Raw genomic sequence first — 27,917 nt, 5'->3', positions numbered from 1 at the left:
TAAGGCTAAATCCCATAATCGAAAACTGTGTTTATTTCCATGTTCAAATAATTTACCAATACATACTTTATACAACAAATGATTGAGAGAGTCCTATAATTGTCCTCTGCTGCGTCAATAGAAAAAGGTGCTGAATTGATGTGCAAAAGTGATGCATATAAATATATGCATTAGGAAAATGACAATCCAAAATAAAAGTATTCCTAAAATGCACGAAACCGTTTCAACAACACTGAGGAGGATGACTTTCACGAAACATTTATCCTCAGCATTTACGGGCTGTTGATTTATTTACATTTATTTAAATGAAGAGATGAATATTCATGCTGCATAAACAGTGTTGGCATGGTGTTCATAGTGCAATGTGCTATACAATGGTTTTATGCCTTGATTAGCATTTAGGCCTATACAATAGCTCATATTTACAAGACATTCAGTTGAATAAGTGTAACTACAGAGAACATCATCAAGGCACAATTCAGCTCACATTTTCAGGACTGTTTCATTCACTCTAAATAGCAAAATACAGAAGCAATGCTACGAGTGGAATGTTCCGTGTTTGTAAGTGAAAAAACGTGTGTTTTTTTTCTTCTGAATTGCAATATATTTGACAATAAAGCTGTTTCTTCCAGTAGACGTGCAATTCCAAATGTAGATATGACTAGGGCTGAGAACGAACAGTCGGTTTGGAGGAGATACAAAGAAACACACTGATATACTTTGACTCTTAACTGTCTTTCTAAATGCAGGAGGATCAGTGTTTCTGTGGATCAAGGCTGATACGCCCACAGTGTGACAGTCTTATCAGCTGAAGAGGACAGGAAGGAAAGGTCTCTGGTGTGCCATCGGCACTGGATCACTTTATCACCGTGTTCAGCGGCTACAGTAACCGGCAGGGTTTTGGTGAGATCACCTGGAGAAAAGCATAGAAAATTCAATTTCATAAAAAATCCCATAAAAATATTACTTCCAGTTCCATAATGTGACATGAATAAGTACAGTGGGATTTATTATTATTATTATTAAATACATATTACAATTCAAAAACAATTCATTAAAAATAATTATATATTTTTATATATATATATATATATATATATATATATATATATATATATAGTAATGAGAATAAAAAAAAAATAATAATTCTTAAAAAAAAAAAAACACATTGAAAAAAAAATAAGAAATGGAATTCAAACCAAGCGTTGCTTCTTTTATGCGCCAAAGGAACAGTGGGATTATATTTTATTAATAGTAATATGTTTAAAAAAAAATTCAAAACCAATTAATTAAAACCAACAATAATTTTTTTTTTATTATTATTAATATTACTACTACTAATTTTTAAAGCTAATTTAGTGAAAATAACTGACAATATTCATTGAATTGTTTTGTTTTTTTCAATTTTATGATAAAATATAGTAATTAATAATAATACATTTATAGGATAAAAACAGATATTAAATGGCATTCACAAGCCATATTACTTCTGCAGTGTGATAAAAAACATTTTAGTATTACTAATAATAATAAATAACAATATTAAAATTCATAACCAATTCATTAAACAATACAAAAAATATATATATATATATATATATATATATATATATATATATATATATATATATATATATATATTTTTTTTGCATATATATATATATATATATATATATACACACACATGTATGTATGTATGTATATATATATTTATATATACTGTATATATACATATATGGATATATATATGTATATGTATGTATGTATGTATGTATGTATGTGTATATATATATATATATATATATATATATATATATATATATATATATATATATATATATATATATATATATATATATATACATACACATATATATATACATATACATATATACATACATATATACATATATATATACATATATATACACATATATATATACATATATATACACATATATACACATATATATACATATATATACACATATATACATATACACATATATACACATATATACATATATAGTGCTATGCATAAGTGAATACACCCATGCTAAAGTTGACTAAAAAGAGGAATAAAAAATCATATTTTGGAAATTGAACTTAATTAAAAAAATTAGGAAAAATCCAACCTTTAAGGACACCAATTTTCTTTGTGAATGAATAATGTATCGTAAATAAATAAATGTTCTTCCTTAAAATACATGGTGCATAAGTGTGTACACCCCTATGTTAAATTCCCATAGAGGCAGGCAGATTTTTATTTTTAAGTATTTAAAAAAAAAAAAAAAAAATTTAGGATACTATGCATCCTGATAAAGTTCCCTTGGCCTTTTGGAATTAAAATAGCCCCACATCATCACATAGCCTTCACCATACCTAGAGATTGGCATGGTTTTATTTCAGTTAGCCTAATAGCTAGTTTGATTTGCATTGAGAGATGATCTTATGGAAAGTACCCCATGCCAATCTCTAGGTATGGTGAAGGCTATGTGATGATGTGGGGCTATTTTAATTCCAAAGGCCAAGGGAACTTTATCAGGATGCATAGTATCCTACATTTTTTTTTTTAAAAATACTTAAAAATAAAAATCTGCCTGCCTCTATGGGAATTTAACATAGGGGTGTACACACTTATGCACCCTGTATTTTAAGGAAGAACATTTATTTATTTACGATACATTATTCATTCACAAAGAAAATTGGTGTCCTTAAAGGTTGGATTTTTCCTAATTTTTTTAATTAAGGCATTAAGTTCAATTTCCAAAATATGATTTTTTATTCCTCTTTTTAGTCAACTTTAGCATGGGTGTATTCACTTATGCATAGCACTGTATATATATACATACATATACACACACACACACACAGTTATTAAATGCTGATATGAAATATTAATACTAATATTAAACTGATATGAAATGTCACCCAGAAAGCATATTACTTCTGTAATGTGACATTTACTGTCATTTTGAGTGAAAATATTAATTTGACGAGAACTGATTAGATGTGGCAGGAGACTTTTTATGACAGGTGGTTGGAGAGAGGGTTGAAAAATAAGAAATAATGATGTGATGATATTAACATAATTTGTAGCACAACCTACCTTGAAGATCAGTGATCATGACTTTGTTGTCATAGGACCCGGTGAGCAGATAGTGAGCACCAGGAGAAAAGCGCACAGAACGAACGTCGCTGGTGTGCGGGCGATACGCCTGGACGCTGCGCCCGCCTCTGATGTCATACAGCATGCAGCGACAGTCCTCCAATCCGGTGGCCATGAGCCGCCCACTGGGGTCCACTGCCACTGAGGCCACAGCACTTCCTGTCACATGACACAACAATACAGATGATCCAGAATTATTACTATTATTATCATATGATCAGATTTTATATCATTGTTGTAGTTTTTTATAATTTTTATTGGGATTGTGATTGTTATTATTATTATTATTATTATTATTATTATTGTGTTGGTTGTCATTGAATTACTGATATTGACACTAATAATATACTGAAATACTGATACTAATAATTTAGTAGTAGTTTAGTTAGTATTACTATTATCATCACCATCATATGATATTTTATAATTATGATGATCATTTTCTTTCTTTGTTTGCCACTGAATTGGTTTTGAATTTTAATATTGTTTAAAAATAATTATCAATATTATTATTGTTATTTTCATATAATGTTGTGTATTATGGTGTTGTTGTTATTACTATTATTTTAATTCTTGAATTTTTTTGTATTGGTTGCCATTGAATTAGTTTTGAATGTTAATACTGTGTTTAATAATAACAGCAATAATAATAATAATATTTATTTTTATTATGGTTATTTTCATATAATATTTTGTATTATTATTATTATTATTATCATTATTGCTGTTGTTATTGGTTTTGTTGTTGTAGTTATTATTATGTTGTATTTACAGTTTTTCTCGATTGCTTAAACACATTTCTTGAAACTATGCCTCGTATTCTCAAAACTATAAACACAAATCCATAACGTCTCACCCAATTCCCCAAACATCCTATTTTCAGGTCAAAATGAAGCTCTACACTCAAAACCATTCACTCTTGCTGAAAAACCAAACTTTGCCCTCACACTGGACACACAAGCCCTCAAAATCACACACACTACAACATAGTCTAACACACTGGTGCAATAAATTCAAAACAACATTTCCAAAACTGGTAAGTTATGTAGCTTGTGGTTCCCCCCATCACAAACCTTTTCACATGATGAACACAAAAGACACAACCAATGGATACATTGGCACATTTTTATTCATACACAGAAAACACACACACACACACACACATTTTTTTTTTTACTCTTTTTAGCGCAATTTTCCTCCACGGACAAATTGCGATTGTTAACTCATGATTTCTGTTCTGTCTGTGCGCACCAATCTTGCACTTCTATCTACTCCTCAACCAGACCACCTAGAGACTTCGGGTTTTCGGCATTATGTTAAGGAAGGTCTAATCTCGGGAACGCACAAAAAAAATCCAGGAAAAGATTTACTGAGAAAAACTGTAGATTTAGGTGAGAAAATTGCGCTAAAACACTCACCGAGTTTTTATTACTAGTTTTTTTTTACTCTCTCCTCTATTTTTTTTTTAAATATTTACTTACAGTATGATGTATGTGACCAACATATGACAGTAAAAGAGCACACACTGTAAAAAAATTCTAACCCTCCCAAATAAAAAATTTCAAGTGACCGATAACATCTAAATTTTTCAGTTGGCCCAAGTGAAAATCTGTACATTTAATTTTATAATTTACAGAATTTCACTTGGGCCAATTGAAAAATTTAGATGTTATCGGTCACTTGAAATTTTTGATTTGGGAGGGTTAGAAATTTTTTACAGTGCACACAAACCATATTCTAATATGTATTGGAATGGTAAAGAGTGTTGGGACGTGACAGGAGAGCCTCCACTCAAGGATACAATATGATGAACACATCTAAGAATGTTTCATGTATGGTTGAAATACCATCATTTGCCTAGAAAGATAACATTCTGGGAGTCAAGACTGTAAAGGAGAAAGGATGCCCTCCCTTCACTGTCACACTCTGTGCCACTCTGTGTGACTGTACGACTGATGGCCTTTTCTTGCAAGAAAATACACCTCATCAAAGACTATTGGAAATGTTTGTCTCTTATTCAGTGCTAGAATTTTGTTTGCCACCACTCCTCCCTGAAGGTTCTCGAGGCGACGGTGAAGCGACTCAAATTTGGCCTTACTCGTAGTCCAGCCTCCCTCATAGTCACACCATTGACTAAGACATGGGCAACTAGAGTGGCTTGAATTTCATCTGAGACTGCTTGTCTTCTTGTTCTTGCCCTTCCTCCTCCTCCTTCTTATCCCTCTTCCTTCATGTCTTTCTGGATCCATTGTTCCAAAACGCAATAAACTGATTTGGGCCCTTTTATCTATCTATTGAAGGTTCTGATTGATGTGTGTTAAATTTTGACTCTTAGTGTTTTCACTTGGGTAATTGTGTGCTAACTGAGCTGAAGCTGTGCTGACTTGAGTGAATTATTTTGAATGCTAGTGCTTTCTATATGACAACATGGTGTAGGCAATGAGAAATGAAGGGGTTTGTGTGTAGAGTTCTACAGTGACAGTTCAACAAATCTGACTCATGTGTCAAAACAGGGAATAGTGTTTATAGTTTAGTGAAATGGGTGTGCTTTTTGATAAATGCCGTTATGGTTTTGAAATTTTAGTTCAAAAGCCTGGTTATAGTGTTTAAGCAATTGAGAAAAACTGTAATATTTTTTGTTGGTTGCCACACAATGTCCTAAATAAAGGCTTGTAAACGAGCTGAAGACTAAAATTTTACTGTTTAATGTTATTTTTTAGTACTATTTTTCTTTATTAATTTTCATAATAATTTCATAATGTATTTTTTGAAGTCAGAGTATGTTGTATATGTGTGCTGAGGAGAGATAAGGGATGAGCTATATTTTGCTTAGAAGTATGTGCAATGTTACATGTTCAATGTAACTTCAAATGTGTACAGTTGGCATATTCTTCACAAAGAAAGGAATATTTTTCAACTGATACAAATGTACCACAAATGTATACACCGAGGGATAGTTTCTTAATATGGAAAGTGGATTGTGCCATGTGTAAGCATGAGGTATACGTTCCTTAAACATAAGCAACATGTTTTTGCTACCAAGGAAGTTGTAACTAAGTCCCTCAGTGGTGTATATAAGCTCAATCCTTACTGTACCTCTCCAGAGAAACAGAGGCATGATGGGGTGAGAGGAAGGAGAAACATAGAGAAACCATTACAGCTGTCATGAAGGGGTGAGGGAATAGAGAAATGGGGAACAGAGAAATCTGGAATGAAGACCACCCCTCATGTAGCCTTATTCTTCTATGCCTGTTTCTCTCCTATGCTGACACATGTACAAAAATAATAAATCTCTTGGCAAAGTAACTGGTGTAGCTTCCGTGATTCAACAATAATGGGGAAAAGCATGATTTTCAAATCTACAGGAGCTGAGAGGAAACGCACACCTGTTCCATGCACAGCCGTCCCAACCACCTTCACACAGCTGGGCACGCGCAGATCCCAAAACCTCACCGTCTTATCCTGAGATCCGGAGGCAATCATCCACCCGCCCCACGTGTACAGAGACAGAATGTGCCCTGCGTATCGTACAACACAGGGATATAACGTCCTGTTATAGACACTGAGGGCGTAAATAAAAAGGAGGGTTAGCGTGTGAGAGCACCTGTGTGTCCGCTGAGCGCGTGCAGGCCCTGTCCTCTCTGGCAGTCAGTGGTGTAGATGTTACAGTCTCCAGCCCCAGCACTGATGAGGATGGCACCTCCGCTCTCGGGACCCTCCATAAACGCCAGGTCTCTGATAGTGCCGTCATGCATGCTGAACTCTAGATCCGGCCCTGCAGTCCAATGCACACACACCACCCTTTTAATACTGATATATTCCATTCCAAGGACATTTAAAACATTTTTTATATATATATATATATATATATATATATATATATATATATATATATATATATATATATATATATATATATATATATAAATAAATATAAGGTAACTGTAAAAAAAACAAAAAAACATATTATAAACATCTTTACTGTCACTTTTAATCAGTTTAAAGCATCCTTTCTGAATAAATATGATATTAATTTATTACCAAAAAATGTACTAACCCCAAACCTTTTTTAATCTTAATATATATTAAATTAATATACAAAATATAAAATCATAGATATTTATACATTTTGTTTAGAAAGACTGTGACTTTATATCTTACATCTTGTGAATTTCTTTTTCATTTTAATATTATTTATGATTTAATAATCAAAAAATAAATGAATATATTGTGAATAATACAAATGTATATAAGAATATATATATTTTAAATATTCATATACGTTATATTTAATACTATAACTTTATATTTTATATATTATAAATTCTATATATTATTGTACATTGGTTGGTTGTTGCCGTCAATGTGTGCAATAAATGGTTGTTGTACATTAAGTGCAATAAATAAAAATATATAAAAGGTAAAATTAGATAAATATTAAAATGAAAAAGAAATTCACAAGATGTAAGATATAAAGTCACAGACTTTATAAATAAAATGTATAAGTATTTATGTATATTGTATATTAATTTAATATATATTAAGATTTAAAAAAATTGGTAATAAATTAATATATTTATTCAGAAAGGATGCCTTTAACTGATTAAAAGTGACAGTAAAGACGTTTATAATATTGCAGAAGATTTAAAATAAATACATTTCTTTTGAACTTCTACTCAAAGAATCCCAAAGATTTCCTGAAAATGTGTGATAATATAATATAATATAATGGGTAATAATAATAAATGTTTCTTGAGCTTCAAATCATCATATTAGAATGAGTTCTAAAAGATCATGTGACACTGAAGACTGGAGTAATGATGCTGAAAATTCAGCTTTTTTCAGCTTCAGCTTAATGTACAGCCAAATACTTTTAGTCAATTACAGTACTAAAATTACTTTAAGTGCATGTTATGATTTAGTAGGAAAACATTGTGTGATCTGACATTATTAGGCACATTACCTGTGGCGTTGCAGGTTTCTGCGTTGAAAGGAAGAACTTTGACATACTTGTCATTGGAGCCCGTGGCAAGAAGCTGCCCGCAGGGACTCCAGGCCACACAGTAAATAGAGCCTTTATGGTGTTTAATACGCTTGAAGCAGATGTCAGGCTGCTTTGCTGGAGCTTCAGTGCTATACAAGCAGAACAGACAGAGGGAATATATAATCACAGATGTATGTCAGTTTTTCCCAATATTGTGCAGCCCTAAAAGCGTGTTAAATACAGAGCACATACCTGTTTTTGAGGGACTGTGGGTAAGTGCAGACGCGCAGTGTTTTGGAGTTGGAGCCGATTGCATAGAGAGTCCCAGACGGGTGGAAGGCGACCGCGCGCACAGCCTGCGTGTCCTCCAGCGTCTCTACTGCAACGAATGGGGATTTGGGTTTCTCATCCTGAAACACACTGTCATGATATCTCAGCATTAAAACAAGCTCACAAAGCAGAGTTACTTCAGCTTGGTAGGGTTGAGAGCTTTGAGAAACCTCTGGTTGACCAGCACTGGGGACTCGTCCAGAGACGGCACCCCCCGGCCTCCTCCTTTCTGAGGGGTGCTGCTGATCACCGGCGTCTTGTCCCGGCCGGAGCCGCTCTCTGGGGTCTGTTTACCGGCTCCGCTCGCTGCCGTACCGTTGCACTGCTGGGCCAAAGCCTGGACGTCTTCTCCCAGATCTTCCATTCCAACATTCAGTTCCTCCAGTTTCTGAATGGACCTACACAAACCATCAAGACAACGATGGCTGATGGTGATATCCAGAGAGCAGGGTGGCGATGGCTGAGATATATCAAATTAAATATACAGTGAGGAAAATAAGTATTTGAACACCCTGCTATTTTGCAAGTTCTCCCACTTGGAAATCATGGAGGGGTCTGAAATTGTCATCGTAGGTGCATGTCCACAGTGAGAGACATAATCTAAAAAAAAAAAATCCAGAAATCACAATGTATGATTTTTTAACTATTTATTTGTATGATACAGCTGCAAATAAGTATTTGAACACCTGAGAAAATCAATGTTAATATTTGGTACAGTAGCCTTTGTTTGCAATTACAGAGGTCAAACGTTTCCTGTAGTTTTTCACCAGGTTTGCACACACTGCAGGAGGGATTTTGGCCCACTCCTCCACACAGATCTTCTCTAGATCAGTCAGGTTTCTGGGCTGTCGCTGAGAAACACGGAGTTTGAGCTCCCTCCAAAGATTCTCTATTGGATTTAGGTCTGGAGACTGGCTAGGCCATGCCAGAACCTTGATATGCTTCTTACAGAGCCACTCCTTGGTTATCCTGGCTGTGTGCTTCGGGTCATTGTCATGTTGGAAGACCCAGCCTCGACCCATCTTCAATGCTCTAACTGAGGGAAGGAGGTTGTTCCCCAAAATCTCGCAATACATGGCCCCGGTCATCCTCTCCTTAATACAGTGCAGTCGCCCTGTCCCATGTGCAGAAAAACACCCCCAAAGCATGATGCTACCACCCCCATGCTTCACAGTAGGGATGATGTTCTTGGGATGGTACTCATCATTCTTCTTCCTCCAAACACGTTTAAGTGGAATTATGACCAAAAAGTTCTATTTTGGTCTCATCTGACCACATGACTTTCTCCCATGACTCCTCTGGATCATCCAAATGGTCATTGGCAAACTTAAGATGGGCCTTGACGTGCTGGTTTAAGCAGGGGAACCTTCCGTGCCATGCATGATTTCAAACCATGACGTTTTAGTGTATTACCAACAGTAACCTTGGAAACGGTGGTCCCAGCTCTTTTCAGGTCATTGACCAGCTCCTCCCGTGTAGTTCTGGGCTGATTTCTCACCTTTCTTAGGATCATTGAGACCCCACGAGGTAAGATCTTGCATGGAACCTCAGTCCGAGGGAGATTGACGGTCATGTTTAGCTTCTTCCATTTTCTAATGATTGCTCCAACAGTGGACCTTTTTTCACCAAGCTGCTTGGCAATTTCCCCGTAGCCCTTTCCAGCCTTGTGGAGGTGTACAATTTTGTCTCTAATGTCTTTGGACAGCTCTTTGGTCTTGGCCATGTTAGTAGTTGGATTCTTACTGATTGTATGGGGTGGACAGGTGTCTTTATGCAGCTAACGACCTCAAACAGGTGCATCTAATTTAGGATAATAAATGGAGTGGAGGTGGACATTTTAAAGACAGACAAAGGCCCCGATCACACCTAACGCGTTTTTTGCAGTGAGAGGCGCCTGTTTTCAATTGGTTTCCTATGGCAGCGAGCGTTCTGCGCGCTGTTTATGCGCCTGCTGCGCCTCGCGTTTTACCGCCCGCTGCGCCTCGCGTTTTTGAAGTTGAAAAAAAAGCAACTCCGAGCAGAAAAAGCGCCCGACGTCATCGCGTTTTTTTTCACTGTCCAATTGAATGAAGTGAGAGGCGGGCCTTCCGTTTTAGTGATAAAAGCTACAGTTGCTTGAACGCCAGGAGAGTGCGATGATGGAGGATAAACTTGTGGTGCTCTCGCAGGTTACCAGGAACTTAACGACTTCACGACCGTAACTACCACAATGTTAACAGAAAGTAAATATATTTAATAAAATGCTGATTTGACGTTTACTTGACTGACAGGATAGTTGTTTCAGTGGTTGCCTAGCAACATAAAAAACGCAGCGCACTGCTCGTTCTGTGTGATGGTAAAAGCTGTGCACCTCGCGTTTTCGAACCTGAAAAACGCGTTAGGTGTGATCGGGGCCTAACAGGTCTTTGAGGGTCAGAATTCTTGTTGATAGACAGGTGTTCAAATACTTATTTGCAGCTGTATCATACAAATAAATAGTTAAAAAATCATATATTGTGATTTCTGGATTTTTTTTTTAGATTATGTTTCTCACAGTGGACATGCACCTACGATGACAATTTCAGACCCCTCCATGATTTCCAAGTGGGAGAACTTGCAAAAAAGAAGGGTGTTCAAATACTTATTTTCCTCACTGTATATAAAATGTAATGACAGCAAAGCAGTCATTTAACTGTAAGATATATGGACAGGCAAATGTGCACAGGTAATGTAAACTCTTTTTAGAGCTTACTGTAAATCATTTTACACGGCACATCTATGGTGTAGATATAGGAAAGCTAAAATGAAAAAGCTTCAGGTGGCATTTAAGGATGCATTAAGAATTCTGCTTAAACTCCCAAGGTGGACAAGTGCAAGCCAAATGTTCGTATCTAGTGATGTTCATTGCATGCTGTGTTAAGGAATTATATCTATAATTTCATGTGTCGATTGGGTGATTCGAGAAATACAATCAGAAATACAATCTATATTAAGTGATACAAGGTATTCCGTCTCGGTTACGTATGTAACCCTCGTTCCCTGAGTAGGGAACGGAGACGTTACGTCGGATGACGACGAATGGGGTTTCGCTTAGAAATCCTATCATCTTCGAGTATTAAAACACGAGCCAATGGCAAGGAAATGCCATGGGTCTGCGGAATTTGCATAGCGTAACTCCGCCCCACCCTGGGGGTATAAAGGAAGTCGCGAGCAACATGCAGATATGTCTTCGCTGAGGAGCCGAGACTGAACTCAGGCGTTCCAGCGGTACAGCGGAAGTGGCAGGGAGACGTAACGTCTCCGTTCCCTACTCAGGGAACGAGGGTTACATACGTAACCGAGACGTTCCCCTTCGTTGTCACTCCGAGTTACGTCGGATGACGACGAATGGGGTTCCCGTATAATCACGCCACCTCTCGACTGTCTTCCAGTGCCCTGCGTAAGTCTGAGCTCCCTGTCGTGAGACTGGCACGGACGAAGGACTCCTACTTAACACAGGAATACCAAGGTACACTGGGAAGCATATCTCAGTGGAAATATGCAATCATGCCCAACCCGAAGGGGGGGACTTGGAAAACACATATGACCCCGAAGGGCTGCATACGGAGTCACTGGGGTGTCCAGCCGCAGGTGGAATATTTCAACCCCAGGGGTGGCAAGGTGGCTTGCCAAGGGAAAGACACATGCTCAAAGAGGCTTACAGTGGAATACACATGTGGGGGTCGCCCGGAGGGGGAACCATGCACATGGAGGCACCTAGCCAAGCGCGAAAGCTGCCGGTGGCATAACTCTGGCGTTGACGTCAACAGTGCTGGAGGAGACTCAGGGCTTATGAGGCTCACCTGAGGAAATATCGCACGTATCCCGTCCGTGGAGAGGAATGGCGAGCAAGCGAAGACACCTGAGCAGAATCTAGCACCGGCTAGTTGAAGCGAGTACATGAGAAGAAACTGGCTCAACTCGGAGATTGTAGAATCTCGCGAAAGTATTAGGTGTCGCCCAGCCTGCAGCTCTGCAGATGTCTGTTAGCGAGGCGCCATGCGCTAGAACCCAAGAGGATGCCACACTCCGGGTGGAGTGGGCCGTCACACCAAGGGGGCACGGTCGACCTTGCTGCTGGTAAGCCAAAGCAATGGCGTCCACTATCCAGTGAGACAACCTTTGCTTCGAGAGAGCCTTTCCCTTCAGCTTCCCACCATGACAGACAAAGAGCTGGTCTGAGGTCCTGAAACACTGCGTTCTGTCTACGTAAGCACGGAGGGCGCGTACTGGACAGAGCAGTGCCAAGGCTGGGTCTGCCTCCTCCAAGGGCAGCGCTTGCAGGTTCACCACCTGGTCTCGAAAGGGTGTGGTGGGAACCTTGGGCACATATCCAGGCCGGGGTCTCAGGATCACGTGAGAGATAGCCGGCCCGAATTCCAGGCACGCTTCGTCAACCGAGAATGCCTGCAGGTCCCCTACCCTCTTGATGGAGGCCAATGCAACCAGGAGCGCTGTCTTCATAGACAGGAACTTAAGCTCCACTGATTGCAGAGGCTCAAAGGGAGCACTCTGCAGGGCAGTTAGAACCACTGAGAGGTCCCAAGAGGGAACGAGAGGAGAGCGAGGAGGATTTAGTCTCCTCGCTCCTCTCAGGAACCTGATGATCAGGTCGTGCTTCCCCAGAGACTTACCTTCAACTGCATCGTGATGTGCGGCAATAGCGGCAACATACACTTTCAGGGTGGAGGGAGACAGCCTTCGCTCCAACCCTTCTTGCAGGAAGGAAAGCACGACACTGATCGGGCATTTCGTGGGTTCTTGCTGTTTAGAAGAACACCAGTTGACGAAGAGGTTCCACTTCAACGCATAGGCATGTCTCGTGGACGATGCTCTAGCGGAAGTGATGGTAGCCACCACCGCTGGTGGTAGGGTACTCAAACCTACCTCCTCCCGTCCAGGAGCCACACGTGGAGGTTCCAAAGATCGGGACGAGGGTGCCAAAGGGTGCCCCGTCCCTGAGAAAGCAGGTCCTTCCTCAGAGGAATTGGCCAGGGAGGTGCTGTCGCGAGGAGAACTAGTTCTGGGAACCAGGTGCGGTTGTGCCAATACGGGGCAACCAATATTACCTGCTCCTCGTCCTCCCTGATCTTGCGCAAAGTCTGCGCAAGGAGGCTCACTGGGGGAAACGCATACTTGCGTAGGCCCCGCGGCCAGCTGTGCGCCAGTGCATCCGTGCCGAGCGTGCCCTCGGACAGGGAATAAAACAGGTCGCAGTGGGACGAGTCGTGGGAGGCAAACAGATCTACCTGTGCGTCTCCGAACTGATCCCAAATCAGCTGGACCGACTGGGGATGGAGTCGCCATTCTCCAGCGAGAGGCCGAACTCGAGACAGCTCGTCGGCCGCCTGGTTCAGGTGTCCCGGGATATAAATGGCTCGAAGCGACCTCAGATGCTTCTGACTCCATATAAGGAGGTGGCGGGCGAGTTGCGACATACGGCGGGAGCGTAGACCACCTTGATGGTTGATGTACGCTACTGTGGCGGTATTGTCTGATCGGACTAGTACGTGTTGACCCTTGAGCAACGCTCGGAAGCGGTGCAGGGCAAGGCGTACGGCCAGCAACTCGAGGCAATTGACATGCAAAAGGCGCTGAGGACCTGTCCAGGAACCTGCAGCAGCATGTCCATTGCACATGGCACCCCAGCCCGTGGTGGAGGCATCTGTGGAGACAACAACATGCCTGGAAGCTCGTTCTAAGGGCACTCTAGCCCGTAGAAAATTGAGGTTCGACCACGGGGTGAAGGTCTGACGGCAGGTCGGAGTCACTGGGACTCGGAGCGTGCCGTGTTGCCATGCCCACCTCGGGACTCGATCGTGAAGCCAAAGCTGAAGCGGTCTCATATGAAGCAATCCGAGCGGCGTTACTGCGGCTGCGGATGCCATATGCCCCAGGAGCCTCTGAAATAGTTTCAGTGGAACCGCATTCTTGCCCTTGAATTGGCGAAGACAAGTCAGCAGTGACTACGCGCGCTCGCTCGTAAGCTGCGCGCACATGGCGACCGAGTCGATCTCCATACCGAGAAAAGAGATCCTCTGCATGGGGCAGAGTTTGCTCTTCTGCCAGTTGACCCGAAGGCCCAGACGAGCTAGGTGCCGGAGCACAAGGTCCCTGTGTTCGCAAACCTGGTCTCGAGAGTGAGCTAGGATCAGCCAGTCGTCGAGATAGTTCAGGATGCGAACCCCGTGTTCGCGTAGGGGAACAAGGGCTGCCTCGACAACCTTCGTGAAGACGCGAGGAGACAGGGCTAACCCGAAAGGGAGAACCGCGTACTGTATGCCTGTCCCTCGAAAGCAAACCGTAGAAACGGTCTGTGTCGAGGAAAAATGGAGACATGGGAGTAGGCGTCCTTCAGGTCGATCGCTGCAAACCAATCCTGCGGCCGCACGCATTCGAAAATGCGTTTGGCCGTGAGCATCTTGAACGGCGTCCTCTTTTTTGAAGGGAGCGGTTCAAGACGCGCAGGTCCAGGATTGGTCGTAACCCACCGGATTCTTCGGTACAATAAAGTAGGGGCTGTAAAACCCAGACTTCATTTCGGCTGGAGGGACAGTCTCGATCGCACCCTTCGCCAGTAGGGTAGCGACCTCCGCTCTCATGACAGGGGCATTGCCACCGGCCATAGTGAGCGGATTCCCCTGAGGCGGGGAGGAGACCACGCGAACTGAATCACGTAGCCGAGCCTGATGGTTCTCCGACCCGGCGGGACAGTCCGGAAAGCTCTAGCCAGGCCTCCAGAAACTGCGCCAGCAGGGTTATTCGAACCACAGACGTACTGTCGGGGGTGCAGCGAGGCGGAATGACCGGCCCAGGCGTGGGTGGCATAGCGGCCCGGTGCGGGGGCACGGCCATAAACCGCGTCCTGCCAGAGGAGGCCAGGGGAGGACCAGCGTCCCACGGGGGCGTGCTCTGGCAGGGGTCTGGCGACAGAGGGGGATGAGAGGAGCGTGGCCCGTGGGCGGCGCGTGCTGTCATCCACAGCCTCTTGGGGCTCAGAGAAAGAGCATTAGTTCTTTTGTAGAGATCTTCACCCAGCCCTCAAGCGGGGGAAGGAGTGGTCCTGCTACCAGCTCCTGAAGAACTGAGCCCTAACTCCAAGCTGCCTGTCTCAGGTTTGTGCTGCTCAGCCAGGTGTTAGCCGGCTAAGGGGCAGAGACAGGCGGTGCCAGCCTCCAGCGACCCCCTTGTGCTCAGGCCAGTGAAGGCTCGAGGGGAGGAGCCGCAAGGAGGCGGCGTCGGTGGGAAGCAGACTAAGCAGACCACACCGACGGATGACCGTCAGTGCAGAAGCCTCAGTCTGCTTGTGGATTGATCGAAGACTGTTGGGCGCAGTCCTCAACCACCCCGCCGACCAGGCTGCCCGCCTCAAGGTGCTGCTTAGGCTGGTGTGGCAGTCTAAGGGGCGGAGACGGGCAGCGCCGCCCTCCTGCGGCTTCCTCCTGCTCAGGTCCGTTTGCAGGCCAGAGGGGAGCAGCCGCATGGAGGGGGGCTTGGCGGGAAGCAGACTGAGGAGGCCTCACGGATGGATGACCATCGGTGCCGGACCCGAGTCTGCTTCAGGTGGTCGAAGCCACACCGCCAAAGAGCTCAGCCTGGGACATGGGGGAGCTGAGAAAATGAATTCTCAGACCCTGCCACATCAACCTGGCTAAGCCCATGTCTGGACCACATAGTGGACATCACCTGACCCAGGATCACGCAGGTACCGATGTCGCCCGAGAGCGAGGTCAGTAGTGTGCGTGGCGGAACAACCAGGCCGGGCATGGGAGGCATAGCGTCCCAGCGTAGGGGCTGGTTAGAATTTCCGCGTTCTGCCAGGGTTGGCCAGGGAAGGACTAGCGTTCCACTGCGGCCGGTTCGACAGAACTCCCGGGACAGCACTGCATCGAAGGCGCAGGCGACACACAGCACTGCATGACCGTGCCACTGTAGTGACAGGGAACATACAGACCATGATCGCCGTGCGATCGAAAGCAGCGAAGGCGGAGGACACCCGCGGGCCGCGAAAGTCACGTGGAGTCTCGCGCAGCGCAGGCGTCCTGATGCACGTCCGGGAGAAGCTTACAGCGCTCGGGGGGAGGGCGGGGCCACTCCAGCCGATGCTTTCAGCTGCCCGGGAAAGCATGGCTGACAGCTCTGGATCGGTCCCGGCAACGATGGCACTCCCGTGGGAGGCAACGCAGTCGAAACTTCATTTCCAGAGGAATCAAGCCCGCCTTGTGATGCTGTGAGTGCATGGTCTGCGATGTGGAGGGGGGTGTGGCCCGAGGAATTGAATCGTCGGTTGTTGTGCCACACCAAACCCTCAGATCACCCTGGCCACCAGCCAAAGTATCCCTTCTCGAGGAAGAGATAAATTGGGGTGTGGCAGAGGGGACTCTACTCACATGGAGATCATTGAGTCTTGATCTATAAACATCGCGAAGGTCATGTTCCCGCAATGAAAACATGACTCATCAACGAGCGCTGCCAAGCGTGATAAAGCCCAACACGCAAAACAGCGCTCGCGACCGTTAGGCAGATGACTGACGCACACACATCCAGAAAATACACGGGCGAACCGTCTTGAAAAAGACGTGCCGCGTGCAGCTCTTTTTAGAGAGTGGAAAAGCTCAGCAGAGTGCTGAAGCACCCAGGGAGAAACACACTCACTGTCGGCAGATTACTGCACAAACCAGCAGCAGGAAATGCGATCTCGCTGGAAGCGCCGTCACACCAACACACTGAAGAGCCGCTCGTCTCGAAGAGATTTGAGATGACACTCAAAAGGCTTGTGGAGTGAAGTACTGAACTTGGCTCCGAAGCGAAAACATATCTGCATGTTGCTCGCGACTTCCTTTATACCCCCAGGGTGGGGCGGAGTTACGCTATGCAAATTCCGCAGACCCATGGCATTTCCTTGCCATTGGCTCGTGTTTTAATACTCGAAGATGATAGGATTTCTAAGCGAAACCCCATTCGTCGTCATCCGACGTAACTCGGAGTGACAACGAAAGGGAACTCCTGGTTCTGGAAGCACTGGAACTCAAGTCTGTATGTTCTTAAATAATGTTTGTATGTAAATCTATGTTTGTATGTTATTTTTTTCCTTTCTTTCTTTTTTTTTTTTTTTTTTACTTTTTGATATGGACCCAAGGGTCTGGAATAAAGAATTAATAATAATAAAAACAATTGTGAGATTCACAATTTTTTTAAAATAAATTGAAAAAAGTTATTACAACTAGTAATTATTTAAATTATTTATGAAATATACTTTCATAAAAATCTCAAAATTATATATAAAAAAAGTACAATGTGTAAAAAATATATTAATTATTAAATAATATTTAATTAATAAATGGCAATATATACATAATATAAATAATGAGAAAAAAGATGTTCACCAAAAAAATCTGAAAAGCAATTAACAAAAAAGTAAAATATGATATTATGAACTGCTGATATAAAAAAAAAAATATATATATATACAAAATGTGTGGAATACTGTATATATTAACTATTCAATTATTATAATGGGAAATATTTATAGTAAAGTTTTTTACAATGTAACTCAAAATTGACAAATATTACCAGATTAACTATATTATGTTATCAGTATACTATCAGAAGACAGATTTAATGAATAATGCCAAAATATACCTAACGCAATTTAATTAATAATCTTTACATTTTTATCATTTACATTACATTACATTAATGAAAGCAAATAAGATGATCACAAAATTGCTGAAAAGTCATAAAAAAATATATATATATAAAAAAAAAATTGGTATAAATGTAATATAATAAATTGCTGGTAATCTCAGATTTAGATTTATCACTAGGAATATATGACAAATAATAATAAATGATTTTAAGATTAATAATATTATATAATATAACAAAGCAATGCTATTTATATCATCCCTGCCTGAAAGTAAAGGCGCATCAATAAATCAAGTGAAACAAATGAGAGTCTGTGGCAAGACGCTCTTACTTACAATCTCGCTCTATCATCTGTATCACCAACAGAAGGCACATAATCATTCAACAACACTGCGGTTCCAACACACCTGAAAGCCTATGTACGCGAGGCACCTGGATCTGACCTGTTCAGGAACTTCTGTGTGAGACTGTGCTGTGCTGCGTCTGTGGGCTGGTCTGGAGGATGAACTCCACCTTCCAGAAGCATCTGATGGTACAGCTGTCTCTGCTGCTGCTTCTGCTCAAGATGCTGTTGTACTCGCAGACGCTGACGCTGGAACTCCTGCATCTGCTCCTACACACACACACACACACACACACACGGGGACAGTTCACCTTCAATTCTGTCATCATATTACTCACCCCTATGTCGTTCCAAACCTGTATAACTTTAAAGACATCAACATCTCATTTTGTTCTCCACTGAATAGTTTTGAATGGCATGAAGGTGAGTAAATGACAAAATAATTGTCACTTCTTTAAAGGGATAGTTCACCCAACAATTCTGTCATCATTCACTCACCCTCAAGTTGTTCCAAACCCATAAGTCTTTTGTTCATCTTCGAAACACAAATGAAGACATTTTTTATTAAATCAAAGCGTTCATAATGAGATCCATATTAATCAAGCGGTTTAATCCAAGTTTTCTGAAGAGACACAATGGCTTTATATGATGAGCATATTGAATTTAGGCTTTTATTTAAATATAAACATGATCAGCGAACAATGAGCACATCAAATATGGTAAACAGAAGCTCAACCGTACTTGATTGTTGCACAAGAACGAACCTCATTGGTTCTTGTGGAAGCTCAAACATGAAGAACGAACCTCATTGGTTCTTGTGGAAGCTCAAACATGATGGTGTGACGCGTGAAAATGATCCTCAATGGTTCTCGCATGTCTAGCAAACATGCTTGAGCTTTCGTTTGCCATATTTGAGTGCTCTGTGACTGTGTACATCAGCTGATCAATGTTTATAATGTTTATAATACGCATGGGCCGGTTACCGTTTTCAAGGTATTCAGTGTTTTCATTTTGAAACACACTATAATTTTCTGTTATATGCCGTTCCTGCAGTATGAGTATATACATAATTTGCATTTAGGAACAAAATGTGCACCAACCATCTGTTGTCAACAAAGAGAAACGGCATTTTACAGTACAATAGTGTATATTATTGCAATAGTAAGATATTTCTTTATTAATTTAATCAAATAAAATGAATATTAATATTGGGGGGGGGTTTGGTCTTTAGCTGACCACATGTCTGGCTCACTTAAGTGACTGCATTTTTTGAGTTTTTGTTGTTTATTTACAGAATATTTTAATTATTTATGTTCTAATTGTTGTTGAGCTGCAGGTTAAGACTCACTGCATTTATGTCAGTTTATTCACTGCGTGACTGCATTTATTTTAATTTAACTAAGAAGAATTCAGTTATGTATTTTATTATTTAACCTGACATACACGTTTACTATTGTTCTAAATATTCTATATGTTGCTTAAAAATAAAATATATTGTGTTCAATGGAAAAGTTTTTTACCCAGATATTTAAAAATAACACATTTTAGAGCTGTAATCGCAATACCGCAATATTTTAAAACCATGATATTTTTGCTTTAGGTTATCATACCGTCAAAATCTCCTGGCCCATGTCTAGTTTATTAAAGCCTGAATTAAATCTGTTCATCATATAAAGCGATTGTGTCTCTTCAGAAGATGTGGATTAAACTGCTTGATTCATTTGGATTTATTTTACGATCCCTTTATGAACGTTTTGGGTGAATACACTCAAATCTCTCAAATTTCTTTACAAATATTTGTTTTGAAGATGAACGAAATTCTTACGGGTTTGGGATGAATTGAGGGTGAATAAATGATATTTGGGTGAACTGACCCAGACAGCAACATAGTGTCGGCCCAGATTCGTGTACCAGATGTGGGCCGGATCTGGGCCGAAACTATGTTGCAGTCGGGGGAACCCTTTAAGTTCCTGGGCATGTACTAGAATTATGTTTCTGTTTAAAAAGGGAACTACTATATTACCTCTGGTGTTTCGCCTGAACCCATGACTCCACCATCCCTGCCGGGAGTCAGTGGAGGACGCAGTGAGTTTGTTTCTCCGGAGCCGTTGATCCTCTCGGCCTGTGCTTGTGCTCTGGAGGAACAGGACAACGCCAGTCAACATCTTAATATCTAAGGATGCACAGATATTAAATTCAGGCTGATACAATAAATTGATCATTAATTGTACGCTATGACCAGAATATTAAAATTATACACTTCTCTCGAAACACATAGAAAATAGAATAATAATTTGTTGTTGTTAATAGTATTTTAAAAGATGATCTTTAAATGAGCATTAGATGACGGTAAAAAGTAATCTAAATGTAAAAATAGAGGAAATACGCATGAACTAACAAATAAATATACAATAAAAAGTTTGAGGTCTGTAATATTTTTTATTGATTTTGAAATAAGTCTCTTAAGTTCACCAAGGCTAGATTTATTTGATCAAAAATATAGTAAAAACTCTAATATTGTTCTGTATTATTACTATTTAAAATATCTGTTTATTCCTTTGATCAAAGATATATTTTCAGCATCATTACTCCAGTCTTCAGTGTCACATGATCCTTCAGAAATCATTCTGATATTATGATTTGCTGCTCAAGAAACATTTCAGCAGTTGTGCTGCTTAATATTTTTGTGGAACCCGTAATACATTTTTTCAGGATTCTTTGATGAATAGAAAGTTCAATAGAACAGTGTTTGAAATAGATGAAATCTTTTGTTTTTACTCTCACTTTTGATCAATTTAACGCATCCTTGCTGAATAAAAGTATTAATTCTCTTAGTAAAAAAATCTTTCTGACCCCAAACTTTTTAAGAGTACTGTAGATTTATTACAAAATCAATATTAATATCTCTATCTTTTGCTAAAAACTGTGACACTGGCATTATGATTTCTGATCTACTTATCTAGTATACAACCCATTTTTCTAAAGTATATTGACTGGCATAGAAGTTTGTTTTGGACTTAACTAGTAAAGCTTCCCGTGTCTATTTCTGTGGGTTTAATTGGATTAGAAGTGTTAAGCTTGACCATATGTTGAATTTCACCACTCATAGTAACGCCTGACTAGAGTAACAACGCTGCATCTAGGGCATGAATGTCAGACTAGATTTTACAATTTCATACTTTCAGGTGAAGTGTGTAATTGTTTATGACTAATACTTATGACTTTCTTTCTTCCGTGGAACACAAAAAATGATTTATGTCCACACAATGAAAGTCAATGGGGTCCAAACATTGGACCCCATTGACTTTCATTGTACAGACAAAATAACACAGGGACTGAGGAAAAGTGTATTTTGCATGAACTATCCCTTTCAGTGAGAACACGAGCCCACCTGTCTGGCGACTCACTGAAGACGTTGCTCTCAAATGCGTTTTTGCTCCCGGGATACCCAAAGTTGGCAAAAGACTGCGACATGGCCGTTGCTTTTCCGTCGCCTTCAGTGCTTTTCTTTTCCCGTCCCACCAAACCGTGCGACAGACCGTCCAGGGCGGGATTGAGAGAGCGCGACATGTAAGTATCCGCCGATTGGGGTCGGCGTAGTGGCGATGCCGGGCAGGGCGAGAGTTTGGTGAGCAGAGGCGTGAGAAGGTCCGCGTGACCCGTCCGGGCCGGTTTGATGAGCCGGTCCACGTGGATGCTGAGGGTCTTCTGCTCAAACGCGCAAGCGAAGACCGATGGCGAGAGGTTTTGCAGCCAGGAAAGCAAACTCAAGTCCAGTTCCTCGCAACCGTTCCCGCACAGAACGTCGACAGCTAGGAGAACTTCCTCCTCGCTGATCTCCTCTCCAGTCGCTTTGCTCTGGCAGAATTCAACGCAACATTCGTAGAGTATTCCTTTGATGAGGAGCTGGAACAGACGGTCTCCGCTGGCTTTGAATCCCACTTCGCTCAGTTTGCGGTCCGCAGGGATGAATTCGGCCACCATGGAGCAGGCTTCCTCGAAGCAGTGGACGCGGGCCGTGCTGGGGTTCCAGTCCTTGAATTCGGCATGGTTGGTGAGGCGCGGGAGCGTGAGGAGCAGACAGAGTTTGCTGTAGTCATCTTTAGTCGGGCAGAACTCTTCCAGGGAATGGAGGGACTTCACCGCGTCCTGCATGGTCAGCTCCAGCTGGAGGAAGGAAAGAGAGAGAGAGGTCATCATGGGATGCTTCCTGAATAAAACCTTCTTTTGGGCACATTCTGAGTCAAGATGCAAGAGGTTTAATGTGAGATGGCTCAAAATATTTTTTAATTCAATCTTTTTTTTTATTTATCAGTATTAAATGCTACTTTTAATGTTACAAATGATAATAAATTGAATTAAACTTCTTCCATTGTTCATAAATGTTACAGACTATTTCATGGTACAAATGATAATAATAGTAGTAAACAATTAATTTTGCATAAAAGAGAAGCGTTATTTATTTATTTTAAAGGTTATTTTCGTGGTACCATTAATAATAATAATTAAAATTCTTCTATTTTGCATAAAAGACCAGTGTCATTTATTTATTTATTTATTTATTTGTTTGTTTGTTTGTTTGAGTTTGTTTATTTATTTTAACGCCTATTTTCAAGGTACCAATACTACTACTACTACTACTACTAATAATAATAATAATAATAATAATAAAGCAATATTCAATACTAATAAAGAAATTAAATTAAATAAATAATGCAAAATGGAAGTTTAATTCTACATTATTATTATTCATGGTACAAAAAATAATAACAACAACAATAATAATAATAATAATAATAATAATAATAATGTACAATTAAGCATTGATAATTTTGTATAAAACATGAGCATTTTCATGGGACAAATATTATTATTATTATTATTATTATTACTGATAAATAAATAAATAATGCTTGTCTGCTTTTATACCAAATGAAATAAGTTTACTTTTATATAATAGTAATAATAAACAATTACACTTTTTTTCTGTTTTGCATAAATTATTTATTTATCAGTATTTTAGGCTATTTCTGGCAAAAACTTCTAATAATGATAATACAAAATAGAATTAAACATCTTCCATTTGACATAAAAGACAAGCAAAATGGATCTTTTTTTAGAACAGCATGATGGCATTTAGTCCAGACGCATAAAGACTCACATTCTCAGGGTCATCTGACGCAGATATGGCGTTGTTTACGCACAGAGCTTCCAGAAATTTCTGCTTTAGGATGATATATCGAAACCTGAAAGAATAAATCAATTTAAAAAAAAAACACTGAAACAAAGAACACATGCTTGGGTGTCTCTGCAAAAGATTCCAAACCGACGTCGCTCACCTCTTCCTGTCAAATTTATCCAGGCACTCCAAAGGCTGAATGAACTGCAAAATCTCCTCCCATTGCCCGTCTAAAACAAGTTGCCTTAGAAAAAAATAAATCGAAAAAGGCCTAAAATTAGTTCACCTACCCAGTTAAAGAAGTGATGCCACTGCAAAAAATGCAAGTGTACTCAATACTTCAGCAACTTTTGCTTAGTCCACACTTCATTAAGCAGCACAACCATTTCTAAAGACGACACAGTGTTTTCTTAAAGTAAATGGCTGCTAAAATGGCCGTCATAGGTAGAACTGTTTTTAGAATACTATAAAAATTGTTTCAGAAACCTATACCTATAAATGCCTTACTGATTCCATGCTTTTGAACAGTAGTGTATTAGAATCGCTAAGCATACATTTGTTGTTTAGGTTTTCAAAGACTCACCTCAGGAAGAGCATATCGTCTGAATAAAGTCCATTAATGACGCCGCTCTCCTTCTCCAGCGCCAGCATACTGATGTGCAGCTTTCTGGAGTTCAGAAAGTCCAGGATCAGCTTGATTATCTCCGCTTCTTTAATGTTTATAATCTCCTCTGCAGTCATGGTGTCAGATTCCTGAAGGGACAGAGGGAGAAGGTTATCTGTGAGCAAGGACAGTGTGTGTGTGTGTGTGTGTGTGTGTGTGTGTGGCTTTGACCTACTATCCCTAGAAGGATAATAAATCCTCCACAACGTGGGACCACAACAGCTCCCACAAACATATAAAATGTCAAAATTAAAATCTAACTTACAAATAAATAAATAAATAAATAAATAAAACTCTGTGGTGGTTAGGTTTAAGGGAAAGACATATTTGAATATAGAGTCAAAACAAACAAACAAACAAACAACCAAATAAATAAATATGAGAGTTAGGTTTAAGGGGCAAGAAAATATCAATATATCAGTATATTAAACCAAATAAATGTACATACATAAAAAAATGTGAGGATTGGGTTGAAGGGAAAGGAAATATCAATACCTCAAAAATATCAATATATTAAACCAAATAAATAATAAATGTAATAAATATATTTATTTGAGGTAAAATAAAAAAATAGTAAGATTTGAGTTTAGGCACATAATTTTCTCAGTATGTTAAAACAAATAAATAATAAATGAAAGCATTTCATAATATATATATATATATATATATATATATATAATATTATAAACAAACAAATAAATAAATACGGTGAGGGTTAGGTTTAAGGGAAATACACATCAATATCTCAGCATAATAAACAAAATAAATAATTAATCCATGAATTAATAAATACACTTTTTTTTTTAAATAATAATAAATAAAGTATGTTAGAAAAATAATAATAAAGTAAGTTAGTAGGCTAAGTGGGGGTTAGGAATAGATTACAGTAAATAACCGGGTAAACATTAGCTCGGTTTATTAAACCAAACAAATAGTAACTAAATAAATAAAAATATTTATAAGGAGTTTAAAGTTAGTCTGTAGTAATTATGAATAACTATATAAAAAACATAAACACAATAGAAATATATGGTATGATGACCCCATTATGCTAAGTAAATTATTCAGGCACACTGCTAAGTAAATCAAGCGTATATTACATACATCATTTAAGTAAACCACGTGACCCAGAGAAAATACAAGTCTGGATTTAATATAAATGCAAATAGTTGCATGCAAGTACTGCGACAACTTGAGCCATATGCAGTAGGCCTACTGTCAGCAAAGAGAAGCTTGCGTTTGAATGTGGAGACAGCATTGGGTAGATTTAGATTATTGATCTCACCTTTTTATTAACTGAATGCACCCTCGAATCTGTCATTTTCGCTAACATTTACAAAACAGTATGCATGCCCTGTCTGGCCCCCAATGCAACGCAGTGAAGCTTTAACTCTCTGCGTGCTTGCAAGACACCATTAAAAAGATCCATGCAGCATTTCCAAAATCTTACCTATAATCAAGCCTCGGCCAAGCCCGAATTGTTTAGTCAATCTTCTACTGCGCGTTCCTTCCAACGCGGATTAGCGCGAGCTCAGCGTTCCGTCGCCCGAGCGTGAGGTGCGTTTATCCCGACAATGGCTCGGATGTCCCCACCCACCTTCCGCCTGTCTCACTCTCCATCAGCAGCGGCGGACGCGGCGCGGCGCGGCACCACGCCACGCGCGCGCCGCTCCGGTCACACCCACCGAGCGAGCGCTCCGCTTCATGTTCTTCACTGGTTGAGGTCAATTATGAGGTTGGGAATCGCAAATATGACATGAGGCGAATTCAAACGATTTGGGTTGGAATATGCAATGGACAAAAACATAAATATTTAACATACTTTAAAATTGTGACACCCAAGAAATAACATTGTTTAAAGTTATTTTTTATATAAAGGCTATAGGCTATATGAATTTTATAGGCTACATTTAATTTTGATATAATGTTTTGTTTCTTGCTAAAGCAGACAAGCCTGTTGTTGTGTTATATGAACACCTGAGGGCACTATGCCCAAACATTATATGAACAGGACTGATCCAAAATATGGGCTTGTTTAAATAAGCACACTTGCGGTCTTTGCACTTGTTCACCTGTCTACTACATGACGTATTTCCTGTATTTGGCCTAAGTGTTCAAGTGGGCGTGAAGACGATGTGGCTTGTGCAAGTAGGCTAGTTTATTTTGATGTTCAATACTTTGCATTTTAAAATGAACTTCTAGATGTCTGTTCAGCAGTCCCTATGACAAAATTTAGTAATTAAGTGATAAAAAGCAGTTGCAAATGTTGTACAAAATACACATACTGTACTCATCTTTGCACCTATAAAATGTGCAAAACTGTATGTTTGACAACCAAAGTATATGTAGCCTATATCTAATTAATGTAACTTACAGTGGAATTTTTTCCTTGACATCTCATGAGATAAGGCCATATACATGAGTTCCTGAACATGATGCCTGATGGGATATGCGTAATATTCGAGACAGTGTTGGTTTAGTGTGCGATAAGATTACTAAGCTTAAGCATTTTTAAGACCCACAGTCTTGTGTACTTACTTCCTGTCGCATGCACACACTCTCATGATCAAGACCGCATGTGGGTAGCCTATTTTGGAAAGGCCCAATGTTTTTAGTCATACCAAGAAACTAATCGATGAGTATTGTTGGCCTAATCTGTGAATTAAGTTCATTTGGATAGTGGCTGCGTCCAAAATCGCATTCTCTCTTGAGTATTTACTTCACGAATGTGCGTAGTATGAATGTATTCTGGCCATATCGTCATTATCATGTGACCTATCAGTACCAGCGTCAGTTGCGTCGCTTCATCTCCATTCATAAATCCTTTCCCGTGACCTCATGGGATAGTAAAGTGTCCATGGAATGCACACTTTAGAATATCACTGCATGGTAGTAGGTCATCCGGTACTTTTTGCCTATTGTTTTATGAGTATTGTGAATTCAGACATACTTCTTTTTGTTACATAGCCTACAGTTTTTCACCTACTATATAGTAGGGAAGTGTGCAATTTCAGATGCAGCCTTCAACTTCCTCATTGGGCTGACCAATGATAAGTGAATCTGCAAAGTTGAATTATTAGAAGATATTATCTACCAAAAACTTAGCCTAGGAAGAAATGTAGTTATAGTTTTACATTTACATTTACATTTAGTCATTTAGCAGACGCTTTTATCCAAAGCGACTTACAAATCAGGACTAAATTAAGCGAGTCATCATGAAGAGGCAAAAGACAACAACAACGCAAGAAGTGTTCAGAATACGAAGTTCAGGCATTATTCAGAGTAGCATAAGCATGATAGGTGGGATTTTAAGGGAAAGGTTTTTTTTTTATTTTTATTTTTTTTATGAGTTTAGGTGCTCATGGAAGAGATGGGTTTTCAGCTGTTTTTTGAATGTTGTTTGAATGTTTTAAACACGTGAAATATCCAAGTTCTTGACCTTTTGGACTCAAGCATTCAACCCTGTCATCTAGATTATTGTAAGGCAAAAAAGACTAAACAAATGTATTTATTTTTATTTGATTGGAAATCTAAATTAGTAATACAAACGGACATTTGGTCTCATACTAGATACAGTAGCCT

General features: G+C 39.9%; 2 protein-coding genes across 2 annotated transcripts in view; one reads left to right on the top strand and one right to left on the bottom strand.

Moving 5' to 3' along the window:
* wdr47b (WD repeat domain 47b) lies at positions 1-25,962 on the bottom strand. The gene is made up of 14 exons (XM_084417804.1): positions 25,786-25,962; positions 24,255-24,424; positions 23,832-23,915; positions 23,654-23,738; positions 21,884-22,659; positions 20,516-20,627; positions 18,593-18,762; positions 8,654-8,881; positions 8,406-8,573; positions 8,133-8,302; positions 6,774-6,944; positions 6,556-6,687; positions 3,110-3,328; positions 1-913 (listed from the first exon to the last, which is right to left on the bottom strand). Exons 2-14 carry the CDS (start codon positions 24,410-24,412, stop codon positions 771-773), a joined length of 2,616 nt encoding a protein of 871 aa, XP_084273930.1. The 5' UTR covers positions 24,413-24,424; positions 25,786-25,962; the 3' UTR covers positions 1-770.
* Positions 13,672-27,917, top strand: part of LOC311296162 (coagulation factor XIII B chain-like) — a 409,206-nt gene continuing 394,960 nt past the window's right edge. Inside the window, exon 1 of the mRNA XM_084417846.1 lies at positions 13,672-13,676. The gene's annotated coding sequence lies outside the window, so the exon portion shown is untranslated. The remainder of the gene's footprint in view (positions 13,677-27,917) is intronic.

This window comes from Rutilus rutilus (genome assembly GCF_951802725.1).
Source record: "Rutilus rutilus genome assembly, chromosome: 8".
NCBI classification, from domain to species: Eukaryota; Metazoa; Chordata; class Actinopteri; order Cypriniformes; family Leuciscidae; genus Rutilus; species Rutilus rutilus.
Note: the sequence above shows the minus strand (reverse complement) of the source record. Positions and strands in the feature narration are given on the sequence as shown.

What these genes read in the sequence shown, in the direction of transcription:
- wdr47b (XM_084417804.1), bottom strand. Translation starts at nt 24,412, where the DNA reads ATGACTGCAGAGGAGATTATAAACATTAAAGAAGCGGAGATAATCAAG. An exon ending in GACGATATGCTCTTCCTGAG is followed by an intron (nt 23,916 to 24,254) that starts GTGAGTCTTTGA and finishes TTTTTTTCTAAG; the next exon opens with GCAACTTGTTTTAGACGGGC. An exon ending in CGTCAGATGACCCTGAGAAT is followed by an intron (nt 22,660 to 23,653) that starts GTGAGTCTTTAT and finishes TCCTTCCTCCAG; the next exon opens with CTGGAGCTGACCATGCAGGA.